The sequence below is a fragment of the Pleurodeles waltl genome, chromosome 10 (genome assembly GCF_031143425.1).
Source record: "Pleurodeles waltl isolate 20211129_DDA chromosome 10, aPleWal1.hap1.20221129, whole genome shotgun sequence".
NCBI classification, from domain to species: domain Eukaryota; kingdom Metazoa; phylum Chordata; class Amphibia; order Caudata; family Salamandridae; genus Pleurodeles; species Pleurodeles waltl.
Genome location: NC_090449.1, coordinates 639,234,194 through 639,254,633, shown reverse-complemented (window position 1 = coordinate 639,254,633; position 20,440 = coordinate 639,234,194). Strand labels below are relative to the sequence as shown.

The 20,440-nt window shown below is 42.6% G+C and overlaps 1 protein-coding gene across 3 annotated transcripts in view; it reads right to left on the bottom strand.

Annotated features, from left to right (window-relative positions):
• Positions 1-20,440, bottom strand: part of DPP6 (dipeptidyl peptidase like 6) — a 1,951,083-nt gene that overhangs the window by 74,639 nt on the left and 1,856,004 nt on the right. For all 3 annotated transcript variants that reach the window (XM_069211130.1, XM_069211129.1, XM_069211131.1), the window contains exon 20: positions 3,430-3,624. In XM_069211130.1, the coding sequence (XP_069067231.1) occupies positions 3,430-3,624 (195 nt within the window). The remainder of the gene's footprint in view (positions 1-3,429; positions 3,625-20,440) is intronic.

Sequence of the window (20,440 nt, the reverse complement as noted above, 5' to 3'; positions counted from 1 at the left end):
TATTTGAATCTGGATAGGTAAACACAATACTAAAAGAACTAATTCATATTAACGAATTTAACGTAAAAACAACAAAGTCCATTACTAAAACTACTATTGTCAGTTGCAGCAACAAAACACCTCCATTGGGAATATGATAGGCCAGTGGTTCCCAACCTTTTGACTTCTGTGGACCCCCACTTTATCATTACTGGATCTCGGGGACCCCCACTTAATCATTTTTGGAATCTAGGGACTCCCTACTGAGTCAATATTGAAATCTGGGAACCTAATCTGTTAATATCTTTTAATTTTCGAAGCAGTTGCGGACCCCCTGAGAAGGCTTCGCAGACCCTGCAGCAATGTGAACACGTGCTTCCAAGACTCTGTATGTCACCTCCTTTCATCACAAGTCATTGAAGAAAGAGCCCTTCAACAAGTGAGAACACTGATGGTCTAAGAGCTAACAGCAGCGGAAATACAGTACAGAGACAGGAGGAAGTCACTGTTAAGGACAATCTGAACTCTCAAAAAGTTCTTGCCATAGTATTGCCTCTTCTCAGAACCCCAGCCTATGATGACACTGTTTTGTGTTCCGTCTACACCATTCCTCTCAACAGATCCTTTTTTAACTTTCACAGGGAAGACAGCTAGATCATTCCTTGGACTCAATGTCCTTCCCTTCATTTTTTTATTAACTGAAGGTGTGTCTCCATGATGATTCAAGATTTTTCTAACACTACACCTTTAAGGCTGGCCAAATGCTGGGCAACTACAGCTTTGTGCTTTGTATGAGTGTTTTTTTTTTCTCTCTAAGCAACAGCCATTTGCAATTACTGATGGACAGGAAGTGATGGAAACATGTATTGACTCTTTCATCTGCTTTGCCACGTTGATAGATGGAACCACTAAATGTAAGAATATTGTAGCTTCCTTGGAGGGCGTTATGTATTTATTGAAATGAGGCAACGTGGCATGTAAAGCAAGGTTCACAGAACAAAGTGGTTTTACGTGGCAGTGAAGCTGGCTTGAGGTTACTATATTATAAAATATTATAAAATCTTGCAAGCAATGTACTGAGCTGATCGAATTCCTCGTGGAGTCAATTCTTTCACTTTATTGAATTTGACCTCAAATCCCTCCTTAAAAGCCCCGTTTCCCACTTCACTGCTTCATTCAGTAGGCATCCTCCCTCTACTCATACAAGTATCTAAAGACCTTTAATGAAATTTCACATGAAAATAAAAGGTGATGAAATGTGGTGGGTTGTATGTGGAAGATTCAAATATATATGGTGCGGTGAGGTTATTGTTTGTTAGTCTCCTGGCAGCCAGCTTTGTGGAATTTTGGGGTAAAGTGATATATTTTCATAAACCAAATTCCTTCCAAATGCCTTATGGGAGTAGTCCTAGAACATGAGAGGGCGTTTCGTGGAGGGTAATGAGGCAGATTAGAACATATGTAATATATATATATATGTAAGTAATATATATTTGAGTGGTTGCAGTAACGATGTTGGAGCATACTTAAGTGCTCAAAGTTGGATTATGCACAGGCACTTGGTCCAAGTTCCCTCATCTATTCTCAAATATGTTTAGCCTATCATTGGTATACATTAACGTTGAGATAAGTAGAAATGGGTGGTAAATTGTGTTATTGAGAGAACATAGGAAAGGAACACACCACTCAAAAATAGATTTAATGGGCCTGTTTAAATAATCCCACTGTACTCAGTTAAAAGAATGAATATTGACTGAGGCAGGATTAACTTCATTTACCTGACCATATACATTGTTTGGTGCCAACACTGTACATGTCAAGGAAACGGGAAACTATTTACTTGTCTGCAGCCCCTTGGTTTTGCCACACTTCACAGCAGCTTCCAGTGCCCCACACCAGTTTTTAGAAAGGGTACAGCTAAGTGGGGAAATGAGAACGCAATTGAATTTCTCACCAAACTGCAAGAGGCCGCAACAAACGCAGGAACTGTGGCAGCAACAGTAACAAAAGGCACCAGGTCCTAATAATTTCTAGACCCACACTAACGTGCAGCAATCAGGAATGAATATAGGCACGTGGTCGGCTTCACTAGGCTACTGCCTGCACCACATTCTGGAGTAAAATGGTCGGTCTAAAACATGAGAATATTGTATTCTTCAGAACTCAGACCTACATGTGCCCAGTTCTTCTAACAGAAGACACTTTACTTTTATTGCGCTATTCCCAGATATGCTTAATGAAAGGTCTCGTAAATGATGAGGGTCCTGCTGAAACACCTGCCTCTTTAAGCATACTGCAAACAAAACAGTTTCATGACATAGAATGAGTTATTCTTTGAACAATATCAGAAATAAATGTAAGTATGTAGATTTTTTTTCTTGCTGGATATAAATGTACTTACTACAGTTAATCCATTAGGGTTACTAGCAACACCTAATTAACCTGAATACAACAATAAAATTGAGAAAGGTGATCAGTTGTCTTTTGCAAAGTGCTGGAAGTTAAGTTTCATATGCAGCATTCTTAATACCTTTGATCTGTTTGAACTATAAGTCATATGTTTTTAAAATCTGATTATTGGGTATATAGATCACAATGTGGCTACAATGGCAAATACACAATTACGTTGAAAACATCTCGGCCAGGGAAATGTAAACTTGCTGTGGCCCTTATTACACACTTCCTGACACTCACTAGAGTTATGAAAGGCAGATTATCTCCAGACAAACTAAACTGGTATAACCATTCTTTACACTTATTCACAACTACATTTCTCTCTAAGAGAAGGGCTCCTAGGGTGAACCTCCTGCAGGAGCTGGATCTTAATCCTCACTGACAGTAAGAAAGACAGTAGTTGCTGAAACCCTACCATCGAGACAGCACCCAAAGTTGTAAAGCCTTAAGGCATTAGAGAATTGTTCTTTATTGGAAGAATTGACACTACGATTGCACCTGACTTTTGAATTAGTACTGCTTGTTAAGCTGTTCTGCACGTATGGCAAGTAATTTTTATGGGTTCACGATCTTCAAAGAGGACAACTTCTTTACAAGGCAGTTGATGCTTCTCAGCCTCAACAGGCAATGAGGATTCATTCAGAAAGCATAGTAAATTATGTTATAGATTTCGGTTCATTTTGTAGTGGAGACATCTCACAAGACAACGCTTTGAGAGAATCAGAGCTACTTAACCGGAATCAGACCATTTACTGACTTGCAGACTTCAGAACAGAATGGGAAGACATTGCTCCATCTTTAACAGTTTATAAAGGTCTAAGGCCTTCTAGACTATTGCCACAATGTGACCTTACAACATTTGAAGTATTCTTGTTAATAATGTACTGTTTCTTTGCAGCTGTTGTTCACCTTTCAAAAGATTAGCTATTCTGTTCGATATCACTGGGATTTACACTGGCTACACATGATATGGAAATGATTTGCCTTGGAAAATACCTGAGAGCTTCTATTTGATCCTTCTCCTCCATCAATCCCAGCTTCTTTTTGACTTCATGTAGTAGTTTTGTGCCTTGGGAACCACTCCCACGGCCGTCAAACTTCAGCACAATGCTGTTAAATGAGCTAACCAGCACTGTAGTCCAGTCTACTTCAAACTTCTCAGTCACACTTTGGGAACCAGGAGTTCCATCTCTGGGGGAAATGCAAAAAAAGGGAGATCAAGGCCTGCCATTGACAATTTCCCACTTCAGTGAAAACATTTCTATTGTAGTCTGTTATCAACATGCAGCAGATTCTCTTAGAGTGTATCCATAATCATGATAAATATTGCATCTTAAAGTCAGCATCACTCCTCCATTTAGGGGATAAACCACGTTGCATGTATTCACTTGAAAGAAGTAAAAACACAAACACATCTGGAACAAGAGGTCATTTGCAGCAACAATGACTAAGTGTATGGAGTGACTTCCAACAAAGCAAATGTTGAAATAGGTCTCATTGTTTCGTTCCAACTCATAGTGCTGTTACACCGTAGGGAGGTCAGGGTAGATGCAGGCAAATGGAAGAAGCAGTTTATGAAAGAGGTAATGTGGTGGATAAAATACTTCCTTTGCGATGGGCACAACGGACAGGTCCAGAAGGGCCAAGTCTCTTACTTGAGTGGAGAAAATGTGTTTATTTTTTGCATCAAGATGGATTATCAATAAAGTAGGTATTTTCAACATTTTACATTTATCATGCATTCTAAAATTCAGCACCAATAGTTTACCTATTTTATGCGCACTTAGTAGGATACTGTCATTACTGTACTTTTTGCATCTCTCTGCTCCATGCCCTGGAACCCGCATTGAAATATCATCCTAAGTTCAAAAATTACAATGTGAACACTATTTTGGAACAATGGAAAGAGTGGGCTTCAGCCTGACAGTCTAAAACAATGTTAAATCACTATATTGTAACTGTAATTGTAATCGCACGTATATAGTGCTTACTACCCCTGATAAGGCATCAAAGTGCCTTTCGACAAGTAGCACGCTACTCCAGAACCCAAAAGGATTAGTGGTGGATTAGCGTAGGGAAATATGAGTATAGTATTATTATAGGGAGGTATGAATTAATTGGAGTGAAGGACCTGTGAGCCTGTCAGTTGGACTGAACAGAATAATGAAGAGATAGAAGAGGGAAAAGTCCAGAAGTTTTAATTGGGAGATCATAGTAGTAAGATGAGGTTTGGGATGAGTAAAGGATAGATGGAGGACGAAAGAGTCTGTTGAAAGGGATAACTGTGATCATAGTAATAAAATGGGGCTTGGGATGAGACAAAGTAGAGATAAATGAGGGAGAATTTAGTAGGGTTGTTTGGAGATCATAGTTTGGAGTGAGCCAGGAGGGGTAGAGGAGGGAAGAGTCTAGGAGATAATAGTAGTAGAATGGGTTTGGGATGAGTCAGAGAGTGGAGGATAGATTGATAGAGGTATAGGGTGATGGGGAGACAGAGTAAAGCTTTCTCAAAAGTCTTTTCCGGTCTCCTGTACACAGACTTTCAAGTGTTTCAAGTGTTGCAGTACCCAAAGTCAATTTATTTGTGTACTTTTATAACATTATTTTCTCTTTCGCCAACACCTCAAAAGTGAAATACCTGTAGACAAATAGTTAAGATAATATTTACCTTTTGTGATAGATAACGCAGAGACTCAAAAGCATCTAATCAAACAACTTATATAGAAACTATGCAACGAGCTATGAACAGGTTAAGTGTAGAATAATATGCACATATATATTTACATATATACACATATCCATAATATATATATAAATATATACACATACATACAAATACATATATAAATTTTAACTGTGAGTAATATATACATTTGTTAAACAAGCCTAAAGAGTATGTATATATTTCAAGATAAAATATTTTATATATACAGTATATTTGTACAAAGAAATACATATATCTAGATCTATACGTATAATCAAGGTATAAATGTTTACAAATACAGGGATATGCAGTCAATTGCTGTTTGAGTATGGTGGTTACATAGGAAAGAGACTACTCTTGAGTAGTCTTCTGAAAATAAGATAGTTATCCCTGGATCATATATTTGGGGGTAATAAATTCCATAGTTTGGCCACTTGGACAGAGAAAAAAGTACCACTTATTGTCTTTTTCTTGTATGGTGGTGTTTTGAGTCGGGCTGCCAATCTTGAGATGTACTTGGTGATTTTACTCCTAATGAAAAGCAGTCCTGGTCCATGTGTTGCTTTGTGGGTGATACAAAACAGCTTGGAGGTGGATCTTCTGGCAACCGGTAACCAAAGTAGGGCCCTCAAGGCAGGGGAGATGTGGGCTTGTGGCTTTAGATGTAGGAGTAGTCTGGCAGCCAAGTTCTGAATGTGTTGTCATTTTTTCATAGTAGATAGAGATGATCCATGGTAGAAGCCATTGGCGTAATCCCATTTAGACAGTGCAAGAGAGGTAGTGGCCTGGATCTTGTATGCAATCTGAGGTGGGGGAAGATGTGTCGCAGAATTTTCATGGTGATGAGCCTTGATTGTGCTAATTTGTCCACGTGGGCATTCATTGTTAACTTGGAGTCCATGGTAATTCCAAGGTTTCTAACTTCCTTAGATACTTTAGGGGGTGGTCCCAGATCATCAGGCCAGGCACAGAGTTGTTCATAATTTTTCCAGTTGCCACATGTGATTATTTCTGTTTTAGAAGCATTCAGTTTGAGATGGCTCCATATCATCCACTGATCAAAGGCTCTGAGGCAACCTAAGATTTGTGAGTTTTCAATGCCTTTGGGGCACTCCATCTTAAGGAGTATCTGTGTGTCATCTGCATAGTTGTAGCATGTGAACTGAAATTCATTGATCATTGCTGGTAATAACCTCATGTAGATGTTGAAAAGTATGTGTGAGGTGACTGAACCTTGAGGGACCCCTGCTTTTGTGAAGCAGGGTTTGGATGAGAAAGGGGGAGCTGGATGACATTTGTTCTGTTTTAAAGGTAGGGTGTGATCCAGTAGAGAGCAGTCCTCTCTATGCCAGCTTCATAGAGTCTTTATATTAGGGTGTCATGATCAACTGTGTCAAAGGCAACGGAGAGGTCCAACAGAAGTAGTGCAGCAACTCCATTGCAGTCTACTGTGTTTTTAAGATCATCTCAGATGGCGATTAGTGCAGATTTAGTGCCATTTTGTGGGCGGAATGCAGTTTGGTAAGAAAGTATGGAGTTATCTTCAATGAACTATGGCATCTGGGAAAATGCTGCTCTTTGTATCACTGTGCCAAGGAAAGGCCCATTTGTAATTGGTCTGTAGTTGTTGGGGCCATGCGGCTCCAGGTTTGTTGTTTTTAATAATGGGAGAAGGTATGCCTTTTTAAGGTCCTTAGGAAAGATTCCCATACTTAACGAATTATTGATGATTCTTCTTACAGGTGTGGCAGCACAGATTGATAAAAGAATGTTCTGAAGATGTGTGGTGGACAAGGGTGAGAAGGGCAGCTGGAAGGCCTGCTTGCTTTGACCAGATCCATAGATTCACTTTGTGATATTTGTTTGAAGGAGTACAGAGGCTGGGTTGGCTTACTCTCGGAGAGGATTTTTGGAAACTGGTTTGTGCTGGTGGTTTTGCTCTGTGTTGATTTGTGTTGTTCTATGTTGGAAAGTTACCACATGGTGGTCTGATCATCTGACTGGTGTGATGGTTTACCATTAACTAGTTCTGGGTTTGCAAAAATGACTTCTAGGATGTGTCCAGTGGTATGTGTGGGATTGTGTACAACCTGATATAGGTTCAATGTGACTAGGCCAGTGATGATTGCTTTGGATGCTAGGTGGTAGTATGTAACGGAGGCAAAAGTTACAGGAGGAAGATGGTGTAGGGTTGCATCTGGTGATCAGGGCCTCACAAACTTGTATGGAAATGTCATCTGTTTTGCTGAGATTTATTGTTTGTTTGAATATAATGGCTATTTCATCTCTGTTGTTTGCCTATACGGTTTTGTGGTTTGATAGCCTGGAGGAACGGCTTTATGCAACACTGGGGCCATGTCATTTCCCAAGCATGATTCAGTGTATCAGTGAGAAGGTCGTTGATGTGGTGCTTATTTTAGAGAGTGACTGAGCATTTATGAGAAGGCAGTTTAGAGATTGTGTTTTGGTGGTGGTGTGATTTTGTTTTGTAGAAGAGTGAGCTGTATATTTTGAACTTGCAACAGGGGTGTCGTTAGTGTTAATATTAACTGTATGAGGGACACAACAGTGCTGTTTTTTTATATTGTGTTCCTCATCCAGCAGGCTTAGAAAGCATTCATTTTGTTTGGTGTGTATGTGTGTTGGTGGTGGAGATGGTGGTTGGAGTGACATGGTGAGTTGTGTTCTTTTTGTAGAGTAGCCTTGTTGTGTAATAGACCTGGGGATGCAAAATTGTGAAAAGTGGTATGTTGTTTATTTTGTTTGTGTCTGTTTAGGGTGGAAGGAGTATTGCTTGTGGGTGGTTCTGGAGTATGCAGGTCTTATTCTAAGGCTCTAAATTTTGCAATGGATGAGAGGGTGTGAATGAATTTGGTGTGTTGAGACGTTTGTGGTAGATGTTGGTGAACATTGAGAATTGTGGAGTCTAGTTGATTCAGGATTTGTATTATTTGTGTAGTCACGAGGGTGGGAGTGGGTGTGACAGAAAGTACTATGAGAGTTTGTGTGATTTAGATGTGCTGGAGTGAGTGTTTTTTCTGTTTTTCGGGAGTAATGAGAGCAGGTATAGATTTAGTTGTTTTCTGAAAAGGATTTGTATGTGAAGTACTGCTGGTATTTGAACAATAGAGTGGTGGTGATGTGTTTTGGAGAACAGTGTATGTGGTGTGTAAGGGGGGATGGACAAGAGTTATGAGTGTTTGTATTAGATTTGATCACTGGAAGAGGTAACGTGTGGCTGAGCGGAGTGCAAGGATTGTATGGTTTAGTGCAATTGGTAAAGAGAGGAAGAGGGTGTTGGTGTTTGATGTAATGAAAGGCTGAGTATAGGTTTCATAATTTTAAAAAGGGGTCTGTTAGGAGCAAGTAAAGGCTACAGCTGGTGTTTTGTATGAACAGGGAGTGTGTATCTGGATGAAGTGTCGAGATAACTGCCTAATTCTTTCAATAACCTCAGGTAGACTTAATCAAAGTATGTAAGTGACAAAAAAAAAAAAAAATATATATATATATATATATATATATATATATATATATATATATATATACACACATATATATATATATATATATACACACACAATCAGCGACCAGTGTTTGCCATCTGAAAAAGACAGACACATTTTGTTCCTGTCATCTAAAGCCCTGATGTGGGAAAACACTCTTATCTAAATAATGGTGATACCTTCTTTGGGCAAAATTAATTTGTCTAATCACATTTTAGTTGATCAAACAGTGTATGGTAATTAATTATTCACTTTGTTGAAGCACACAGAATGGCAAGTACCTCTTGATGAAATGACAGGCTGAAACAATGTCTTTCTACGCTTCCACCTTCCTTGACTATTGCAAAGATCTACCACAAACTATGGTTTATGAGACTAGATTAATGTATTCTTTTTCGTTCAAACGCAACTTGATAGAGATGCACAGGAAAGACTGGGAAAAATACCTCCATTATCAGAAATCTGACACACAAATGCTTGTCATCAATACACAAGACAAGATTGAACATTTAAACTATGTACATGCCGCAAAGAATTAGAATTACATTCCATTCGGATGCCAAGCAAAACGTTTCGTATTTTAGAAAAAGAAGGCTGTGGGAACTGTCAAAGTCCACAGACAAATCAACTTAGAAACCTGTGCAAAAATCACAGAAGGGTGGGTTGAGGGACAGAATATACTTAACAACATTCAATGAGATACATTTTTTTTGAGTCAGTGATCCTCTTCTACAATGACAGAGGTCCTCATGATGAGTGTGGAGGTTTTACTGCTGCGGTCCCAGTGGTAAAGACCTCTGCATTATGAGTTTGGTGGTTTGGCCCGGTGCAGTCGGTCTGGTGCGTATCACAAGGCAGTAAACCTCCAGGCTTTTCACTGCAGTCTCCTTGCCACGAAAATACTGGCGGTTATCGCACCTGGTGACACGAATCCCCATTCCTGCTGCCAGCACATGCACCCCCACATGTCCACACACTTGCAGACACAGAACCTACCCAACCGCACGCATACATACATACACCCCCACTCGCTGCCCACAAATAGACACACCCCCTCACTCACTTGCACACATACACGCACCCCCACTCTCTCGCACACAGACATGCACCCCCACCCACTCGCATGCAGACACTCACCCCGCTTGCTTGCACGCATATGCACCCCCTCTCTGCATACATAAACACATACACTCCCACCCTCTGCATACATGCACACACACACCCTCACCCTCTGCATACATGCACACACACACACTCCCCCTCCATGCAAGCATACAGTCACACACATGCACGCACACCCATTCTGACACACATACACACACACGCTCACACACATACACAACCAAACCACACACACGCACCTACCATGCACACACCCTCCCTTCCAGTCAGTCCACTTACCTGTATGGGCCGCATAGCAGCCCATGTTGAGGTGTCGTCCGGGAGGGGGTGGGTGTCGGCGGTTCCACCGCCAGTGCTGCATCGCCGTGCAAAGGACCGCCACTCACCCGCCGTCTGCTAGGACGACGGTGGCGGATTTCTGCCTGTTTATTGGTGGAAATCCATAGGTGACTCGTAATACGGCAGATTTCGGACTGCCAAAAACTGGAGGTCTTTTGGCGCCCGCTTCGATGGCAGTCATGGCAAAAGACCGCCGAAGTCGTAATGAGCACCTGAGTATGGCCTTTAAGCAGCATATTCTGAAAAAGGGTTGATCATGAAACAGGATAGGCTTAAGGATTGCAAAAATGTATTACTGAACAACAGATAAAATGATTCCTGAATCAATTAAATGTTACAACTTACATTTACTGAATATATTTTATAAGAAAATCAAGACAAAGATGAACTTTTGAGGAAATATGGAATGACTTTTAGCCTGACATATTTAAATGCAAACTAGGCACAGACACTCCCTCATCCAAAAATGCAAGAAGGTTGAAGAATAAAATGAGAGAATTTGTGCAACAGAGTTTTAGTATTACTTTTGAATTTAAGTGCTTTATCTTTCAAACATATTTCTACTCTAAATACCAACAAAATAGTAGCTTAAAATGTATAAAATTAATTATGAAATGTTCAATATAGCTAATAAATAGGCTATTGTTCCAGTGCAAACCCTGCGATCTGCATAAGCACCATTCTACAAACCATCATACTAGGCTTGATGTACCTACATTTAATTCAATATGAATTTAACTATAATCTCTTACTCTCCTCATGTACATGGTCTGTCAGAAAACGCTGTCAAATTTCTTGGAGGATTGTCTAGAAGTTAACTATGGGACATTTGGCACTAGGGCTGTGAATGGGAGGCACTCAAGGCGGTAATAAGAAAACACCGTTTGCAGGGTATGAAGACACATGGTAACAGACCATAAGGTGAAGGAGTGGTGATTGGCCGTCCTTAAAAAACATGAGGCATTCTCTGTGGATGTGCGAACAAAAATGTTCGAGATGCCTAGCGAAATACAGGATTTGTGGGGTACCCTGGATAAGACCGCTCTTAAAAACTACTGCCAGCTCATACACAGGGAGGGAGAAAAATCGGGGAAGCTAGTGGCTTGGATCCTTTGGCGTGAGACAGAGATACTTCCCATTTTACACATCAGGAATGCTCAGGGGGTTCTGCAGACCAGCAGGTCAGACATTGTCTCTGCATTTCTAGATCACTTCAAAGTGGTGTGCTGGGCGTGGTCTGTTGCCCCTGAAGGGGCGGTAAATAGGTTTCTGGCACAGGTGGGGTTACCCCAGTTGTGGCAAAGCCCTATACAAGACTTGGAAGAGGACATCACCACTGAGGTGCTGGGTGCCACCATCAAGGCAGTGAACTGATCCATTAGGAGCAATACGGCTTTATGCTGGCACATAGTACTACTCACAACCAGCATAGACTCACACGTATTACATGACACGATGGGCAGGGAGAAGGAGATGACACTGGTCTCCTTTAATTTAGAAAAGTTTTCAATTTAGTAGAGTGGGAATATTTAATCGCAGTGCTACAAGGCATGGGGTTTGGACCCAAATGATGTGCCTTGATACAACTCCTATATACTGCGTCCACTATCATTATCAGGGTTGGGGTGAGCTTTCTGACTTGTGGATGGTTGGCAGGGGAACCAGACCAAGCTGTCCCCTTTCACCCCTTCTTGTCACACTCGAGACCCTTGCCCTAATGCTGCACAGGGATATAGAGCCCTGGGATTCGGGTAGGTAGATCCACTCATGTTGTCTAATTGTATATGGATGACGTCCTGGTTTACGTGAGCTCACCTGGTGAATCGGTTTGGCTCCTCAATGCAACTATAATTGTGGGGTATTGGGAAAGCCCCCATTGTTGTTTCTGGCACATTTAGCTTTCCTGTAGTCCCTCCTGCAGAGTACCAATGTGTCTCTCCTGCAGTGACTGGTTATATTCATCATCAAGGACATAGGGTCACAACGCCATGGTGTACACAAAATGATTGGAATTATCCTAGTGTCTTTTTGTTTGATATGGCTCTGAACTAGAGATGGAGAAGGAAAATGATAGACAAAAAGAATGGTAGCCATGGTGATTACCGACTGGAAAGGCTTTAGGGCTACTTTGTTAAAAGTGGGCATAGTCGGCCTTAACAAATTATCTACTGTGCATATCTCGCTTGAAAATGTTATGTGTAAATAGGCCACCGAAAGAAAGCATTTCACTTTGTCCACTATCCCTATTGTTCAATCTGTCACATTTCATTTTGCAAACATTCTTGTAAAATGTTCTTTTTTTAAATGGGAATAAGACTTGGTATTCGCCAAAAACCACATAGAAAATGGTTTGCAAAGTTTTCTACCATACATGTGACTTGTAGCTGTAAAAAAAGTCTTGCTTCACAAAAGCAAACAAACTAGGCATGTGAGATATTTTCATTAAACGAGCACAGTCTTTTGTAGATCCCAGTTATTGGACTGTTCCTAATTGACAAAATGTCCAGTTTTCCCTCCATTTCCTCCCTAATATAGAGTTCCGCTGCAGAATTACAATTGTTCCTCGCAAGTAATAATAGTCGCTTAAAAGCGACCTGACATTTTCTAGCAAGTTAACTTTAAACCAGTTTTCTTCATGACTTTGACAGTGGCTTGATGATGGTTATCTTCATTTTTTTCAAAACAACTTAAAGGAGACATGCAACTCCTGATTTCAATGTGAAAAACCACATACAGAAAACTTTATTTACTATGTGTAATACTTGTAATATTCATGAGAATCACAGGAAATTCACAAGAGAAAAACTTCATATTTCTGCACACCCTTAAAACAGACTTGCATTGTAATGTCAGACTTAGGGCCTGATTAGGACCCTGGTGAAGGAATTACTCCGTCACATATGTGATGGATATCCCGTACACCGTATTAGGATATCCACTGGACGTTATAGGATCGTAATACGACAGATGGGATATCCGTCACGTTTGTGATGGAGTAATCCCCTATGACAGGATCGAAATCAGGCCCTTAGTACCCACATGTATATTTTGTAATATGTTTGCTTGGTGGTTGTTTTCAAGGAATTAAGCATGAAGGTCTTTGGAAATAAGGTGAACACACAAAGTAACTTTTTAGATCCTCACAAATGTGTGCAAATGCACTTTAATTCTTACCTAGCTACACCAAGTACATTCAAGGATATATTTTTAGAAAGCTTTGAGAATGCACTACTCTGAGTTTTAGAGGGTGAGTGTGTAAAGCAGTGTTAACTGTATGAAAAACTAATTAGGGGCAGGAAAAAAGTTATATACACAAATCTAAATTCCATAATGTTCTTACTTCTGGAACAGTGTGCTGCACATATTGCACACATTTTGCAAATACAGGGGCAGATTTACTAGGATTTTTCAATGGCACAAAGTCATGCAAAACGATGCAAACTGGCGCAAAGTCCTGGAAAGGTATTTATTTTCCAGAGCAAATAGTATTTTGCACTTGGAAGGTGCACTTTTCTCTGTGCAAGTAAAGCTTTGTGCTTTTTTGTATCACTTTCTGCCAAGGTGTGTTACATGAGTGTAAATTGGGCTGATCACAACATACACCAATAGTTTTGAAACAAAGCATGATCTACTAGGATGATCAAATCAGACTTTCAAGTAGGCACTAACTTGGAGAAAGTTTTTTATGTCTCCATTCATTTCACACATTGCATGTGTGGTGCATTGTACAGCACACAGCCAATGTATTTGAAACAGTATAGGCATAGGATTTTTGCTTCCAGAACAAATCTTATAATACAACTCGCACACACACCTCGCCACAATGGTGCGGAGGTTACACATGGCACTTGTCTTTACAGCCTTGTAATTGGTCACTGCAGGCCTAGCATCATTCCGTTCCTGTCTGTGGAGCACAGAGCAAGCACAGATTTATTCAACTTAATTAGTGCCCATCCGCTGCTCCTGACATGATTGAGGTACTTCGGGCCATATTTATACTTTGTGACGTAAAACTGCGCTAACGCAGTTTTGCGCCAAACAAATTAGCGCCGGCTAACGCCATTCTGAAGCACCATGCGGGCGCCGTATTTATTCAATGACGTTAGCCGGCGTTAGCCGCGGGCGCTGTCTGGTGTGCGTTGAAAAAAACCACGTACACCAGGCAGCGCCGGCGTAGGGGGAAAATGGCGTATGGGCGTCCACAAATGGTGCAAGTCAGGCTGAGGCAAAAAAATCGCCACAACCCGATTTGCGCCATTTTTTTACGACGCCCATCCCCCATTGAAATGACTCCTGTCTTAGCAAAGACAGGAGTCATGCCCCCTTGCCCAATGGCCATGCCCAGGGGACTTCTGTCCCCTGGGCATGGTCATTGGGCATAGTGGCATGTAGGGGGGCACAAATCAGGCCCCCCTATGCCACAAAAAAAAAAAAAAAAAAACTTACCTGGACTTACCTTAATGTCCCTGGGGTGGGTCCCTCCATCCTTGGGTGTCCTCCTGGGGTGGGCAAGGGTGGCTGGGGGTGTCCCTGGGGGCATTGGAGGGCACCTCTGGGCTCATTCTGAGCCCACAGGTCCCTTAACGCCTGCCCTGACCCAGGCGCTAAAATCCGGCGCTAATGCAGGTTTTTTAGACCCGCCCACTCCCGGGCATCATTTTTGCCCGGGAGTATAAATACGACGCATATGCATCGGAGTCATTTTTTAAGACGGGAACGCCTACCTTGCATATCATTAACGCAAGGAAGGTGTTCACGCAAAAAAATGACGCTAACTCCATGAACTTTGGCGCTAGACGCGTCTAACGCCAAAGTATAAAAATGAAGTTAGTTTTGCGTCGAATTTGCGTCGAAAAAAATTACGCAAATTCGGCGCAAACGGAGTATAAATATGCCCCTTCTTTTTTACTTCTAGTGAGGTGTGTGACCGGCAAAAACATGACCAACAGGACAAACAAAATTACAAAGTTTTATTTTCTATAGTGAACTTGTTTCTTTTATTTTGCTGAGTCTTCTTTTCTCACTTTGCACTCATGTTTTGTATTTGCTCGTGGGCACTGTTCACAAAAGATGACGATTTTCTTTTTCTAAATATTGCAAAGTTCCTTTCTTATGTGCAACTTCTGGAATAATGCTTTAATAGATAATTGTGCAGTACATTCCAATCCACACCACACCACTCGAATCCAATCCACCCCACTCCCATCCACGCCAATCCACCCCACCTCCCCACACCAATCCATCCCACTCAGTCCAATCCACCCTGCTCAATCTGATCCACCCCAGACCAATCCAATCCACTCCACCCCACCCCACTCCAATCCAAACCACTCACCACAATCCAGTCCAATCCACCACACTCTAATCCCCCAACCCACCCCATGCCAATCTGCTCCATCTGCCCTACTCCAATCCCAAGCAATCTGCCCCACTCCAACCCAAAACAATCTGCCCACTCCAATCCAAAACAAACTGCCCCACTCCAATCTAAAACAATCTACCCCACCCCTAATCCGAAACAATCCTCCTGACCCAATCAAAAACAATCTGCCGCACTCCAATCTGCCCTAATCCAATCTAATACGATCTGTCCTCCTCCAATGCAAAATAATCTGCCCCACTCTAATTAGTCCCACTCCAATCCAAAATATTCTGCCCCACTCCAATCCAATACAATCTGCCCAATCCAATCCAAAACAATCTATTGCACTCCAATCTGCCCCATGGCAATTCAAAATAACTTGCCCCATTCTAATCTAAAACAATATGCCCCACTCCAATCTAAAATAATGTGCCCCACTGCAGTCTGCCCCACTTCAATCCAAAACAATCTACCCTACTCAAGTCCAAAACAATCTACCCCACTCCAATAAAAACAATCTGCCCCACTCCACTCCAAAACAATCTGCGTCACTTCAACCTAAAACAATCTGCCCCAATACAGTCCAAAACAATCTGCCCCACTCCAATCTAAAACGATGTACCCCACTCCAATCTGCCCACTCCAATCAAAACAATCTGCCCCACTCCAATCCAAAACAATATGTTGCACTCTAATCTGTCCCACGCCAATTCAAAACAATCTCCCCCACTCCAACCTGCCCTACTCCAATCCAAAACAATCTGCCCCACTCCAAACTGCCCCACTTCAATCCAAAACAATCTTCCCTACTCCAATCTGCCCTATTCCAAACTGCAACACTCCAATCCAAAACACTCTGCCCCACTCCAATCTGCCCCACTCCAGTCCAAAAACAATCTTCCCCACTCCAATCTGCCCCACTGCAATCCAAAAGAATGTGCCCAACTCCAGTCCACTCCCCTCCAATCTGACCCACTCAAATCTCAAACTATCTGTCCCACTCCAATCTGCCCCACTCCAATCTGCCCCATTCCAATCCACCCAACGCCAATCCAGCTCATTCTAATCCAATAACCTCACCAAACCTGTCCCACTTCACTACAATCCACCCAACTCCAATCCACCACATTCTACCCCACTCTAATCCAAAACAACCTGGCCTACTCCAATCCAAAGCAATCCATCACATTCCAAAACAATCTCCCCAACTCCAATCCAAAACAATCTGCCCCACCCCAATCCAAAAAAATCCACCTGATTTCATTTAAAAAAATCTGCCCCACTTCAATCCGAAACAAACTGCACCACTCCAATCCAGAACAATCTGCCCTACTCTAATGTGCTCCACTTCAGTCCAAAACAATCTTTCCCACTTCAATCTTTCAATCTGCCCCACTCCATTCCAAAACAATCTACCACACTGCAAACCAAACAATCTTCTCTAATCGAAAACAATGTGACCCACTCCAATCTGCCCACTCCAATCTAAAAGAATCTGCCCCACTCCAGTTCAAAACAATCTGCCCCACTCCAATCGAAACAATTTGCTCCACTCCAATCTGCCCACTCCAATCTAAAAGAATCTGCCCCACTCTGGTCCAAAACAATCTGCCCCACTCCAATCCAATCCACTCCAATCCAATCCAATCCACCTCACCTCACCCCAATCCAATCCAACCTACTACACCCCAATTCACCCCACTCCAATCCATCACAATCCAGCCCACTCCAGTCCAATCCACCCCAATCCAGCCTAATTTAATCTACCCCACTCCTATCCAATCCACCTCAAACCAATCCAATCCACTCACCTCAACACACCCCACCCCACTCAATCCACCACAATCTAACCCACTCTAATCCAATCCACCCCACTCCAGCCCAATTCACCCTACTCAAGTCCAATTCACCCCACACCAATCCAACCCAATGCACTACGATCTACCCCACTCCAGTTCAATCCACCCCACTCCAGTCCAATTCACCCCATTCCTATTCAAGCCAACCCACCCAAGTTTAATCCAACTCCCCCACTCCCCATCAACCCACTCAAATCCATTCCACCCCATTCAATCCTATCCACATCACTCCAATCCAATCCACTCTGCCCACTCAAATCTACCCACACCAATCCACTCATCATACTCAATCCATCTCACATTAGTCCAATTCAGTCCACCTTAATCGTCCCCAGTCCAATTCAATCCACCCCATGCCAAACTACCTTAATCCACTCAACGCTTGTCCAATACAATTCACCCCACTCCTATCCACCCTACTTCAATCCAAACAATCTGCCCTACTCCAATCCAAAGCAATCTGTCACACTGCAGTTGGTTCCACTCTAGTCCAAACCAACCTGCCCCACTCCAATCCTCCCTATTCCAATAGAATCCACCTCACCCCAATCCAATCAACCCCACTACATCCCAATTCACCCAACTTCATTCCACCACAATCCACCCCACACCAATCCAGTTCACCCCATTCCAGTCCAATTCATCACAATCCACCCCACTTTATTCAAGTCTAATCAAATCCACTCACCAACTCCAATCCAATCCACCCCAGTTCACCCCATTCCACCCCACCCAAATCCAATCTGACTAAATGTAATCCACCCCAATCTAACCCACCACACCACCGCCACTCCAGTCAAATCCACCCACTCCAGTCCAATCCACCCATTCCAATCCAAACCACCCAGCTTCAGTCCAATCAGCTCAACCACTCAAATTCATTCCATCCTATTCCAATATAATCCACCACACGCCTATCCAATCCACCACAACCCAATCCACCCACTCCAATCCACCCAATCTACTCAATCCATCCCACTCCAATCCAATTCACCTTACTCCACCCCACATTTCAGTCCACCTTTATTCACCTCACTCCAACCCAATCCACCCCATGCCAAACTACTGAAATCCACTTCACTCCAATCCTATCCACCCCAGTACAATCCACTCCACTCCACACCAATCCAATTCATCCCACTCAAATCCACTCTACTCCAATCCACCCCACTGGAAAAAGTCCACCCCACTCCAAAAAGTCCACCCACTCCTAAAAGTCCACCCCATATCAATCCAATCCACCCCACACCAATCCAGTTCACCCCACTCCAGTCCAATCCATCACAATCCACCCCACTCAATTCAAGTCCAATCAAATCCACTCCACCCAACTCCAATCCAATCAACCCCACTTCACCCCATTCCACCCCACTCTACCCCAATCCAATCTACCCCAATTTAATCCACCCCATCTAACCCACCCCAATCTTACCCATATCACCACACACCACTCCATTTCAATCCACCCCACTCCAGTCCAAACCACCCCCACACCAATCCATTTCACTCCAATTCAATCTACTCTAACCCAATCCATCCCATTCTAAAAGTCCATCCCACTCCAAAAAGTCCATCCCACTCTAATCCAATCCGCCCTCATGTCAATCTGATCCACCCCACACCAATCCAATTCACCCCACTTCAATCTACACTCCACTCCATTCCACCACAATCCACCTGACACAAATCCATTCCAATCCAATGCAGACCACTCAACTCCAATCCAATCCACTCCACTCAAATCCAATCCACCCACTCCAGTCCACTCCATCTAATATTCTCCACTTAATTCAATTTACCCCACTCCAATCCAATCTATCCTACCCCACTCCACTCCGACCCACCCCACCCCACTCGATCCAGTTCACCCCATCCAATCCACCCCATTCCATCCAGTCCACCCCACCTAGTCCATCCCTCTCCACTCCACTACAATTCACCCCATTCCTCTCCAAACTACCCCACTACACTCCAATCCAGTCTACTACAATCCACCCTATCCCAATCCAATCTGCCCCAGTATGGCTCAAACCACTCCAATCCAATGCACCTGCTCCAATCCAATACACCCACTCCAATCCACACAACTGTAATCCAAGCCACCCCACTCCACCCCAGTCCAACTCACTCTAGACCAATAAATCCAATCCAACCCACTTCAATCCAACAAATCTAATCCACTCCAGTTCAATCTAATCCACCCCACTCCACTCCAACACACTCATGTTCACCACACTTCAAACCACACCACTCCAAACCAATCCAATCCATCTCACCCCAATCCAGTCCACCCACTTCAGTCCTATCACTCCATTTCAGTCCACCCACACCACAATCTAATCTAATCCACCCCACTCCAATACACCCCTGTCCACTCAATCCACCCATTCTACCCCAACCCAATACAGTACAATACACTTCACTCCAATCCATCTCAAACCATTTCAACCCACCCCACTCTATCCCACCCAAGCCAATACAATCCACCCCACTCTACTCCAGTCCAATCCAGCCCACTACCTCAATCCACTTCAATGCACTCCACCCTATTTCACCCCCTCTTCATTTCAGTCTAACCACACCACTGTATGGCACTGCACTATGGCACTGTACTACTGAACTCTACTCCCCTTTACTCAACTCTACAAAACTCTACTCTTCTTACTTCACTCTATGAGACTCTACTCTGACAAATCCACTCTACAGCACCACTCCCCCACTCCATTCTATGACATGCTACTAACTTTTAGCCATGATAAACAGCAGCCACACTGGTGTACAGCATGGCAAAAACACATTACCAAGCCAATAGCTATGGTGTAGGCAAGACCTACTGGCTTTGACAATGCTTGTTATCATTGGGCATAATAATCTGAGTTGTGTAGAGTTAAATTTGATTTAGATTGACAAATGCCCGTGTTTACAATAAAACTGCAAACAGTTCAGTCATTTGCCATTATTCTGATATCTGTCAATTATTTCTAGCCGAAGTAGCGATGTGGCCACCAGCATTTCAGAATCTAATGCTCAGGCACATGTTACAGGAATTGCCTTTTTAATGATCTGCTAGCGTGAATTTTATGACGTACATTCTGACATTTACAGAATGCAGGTT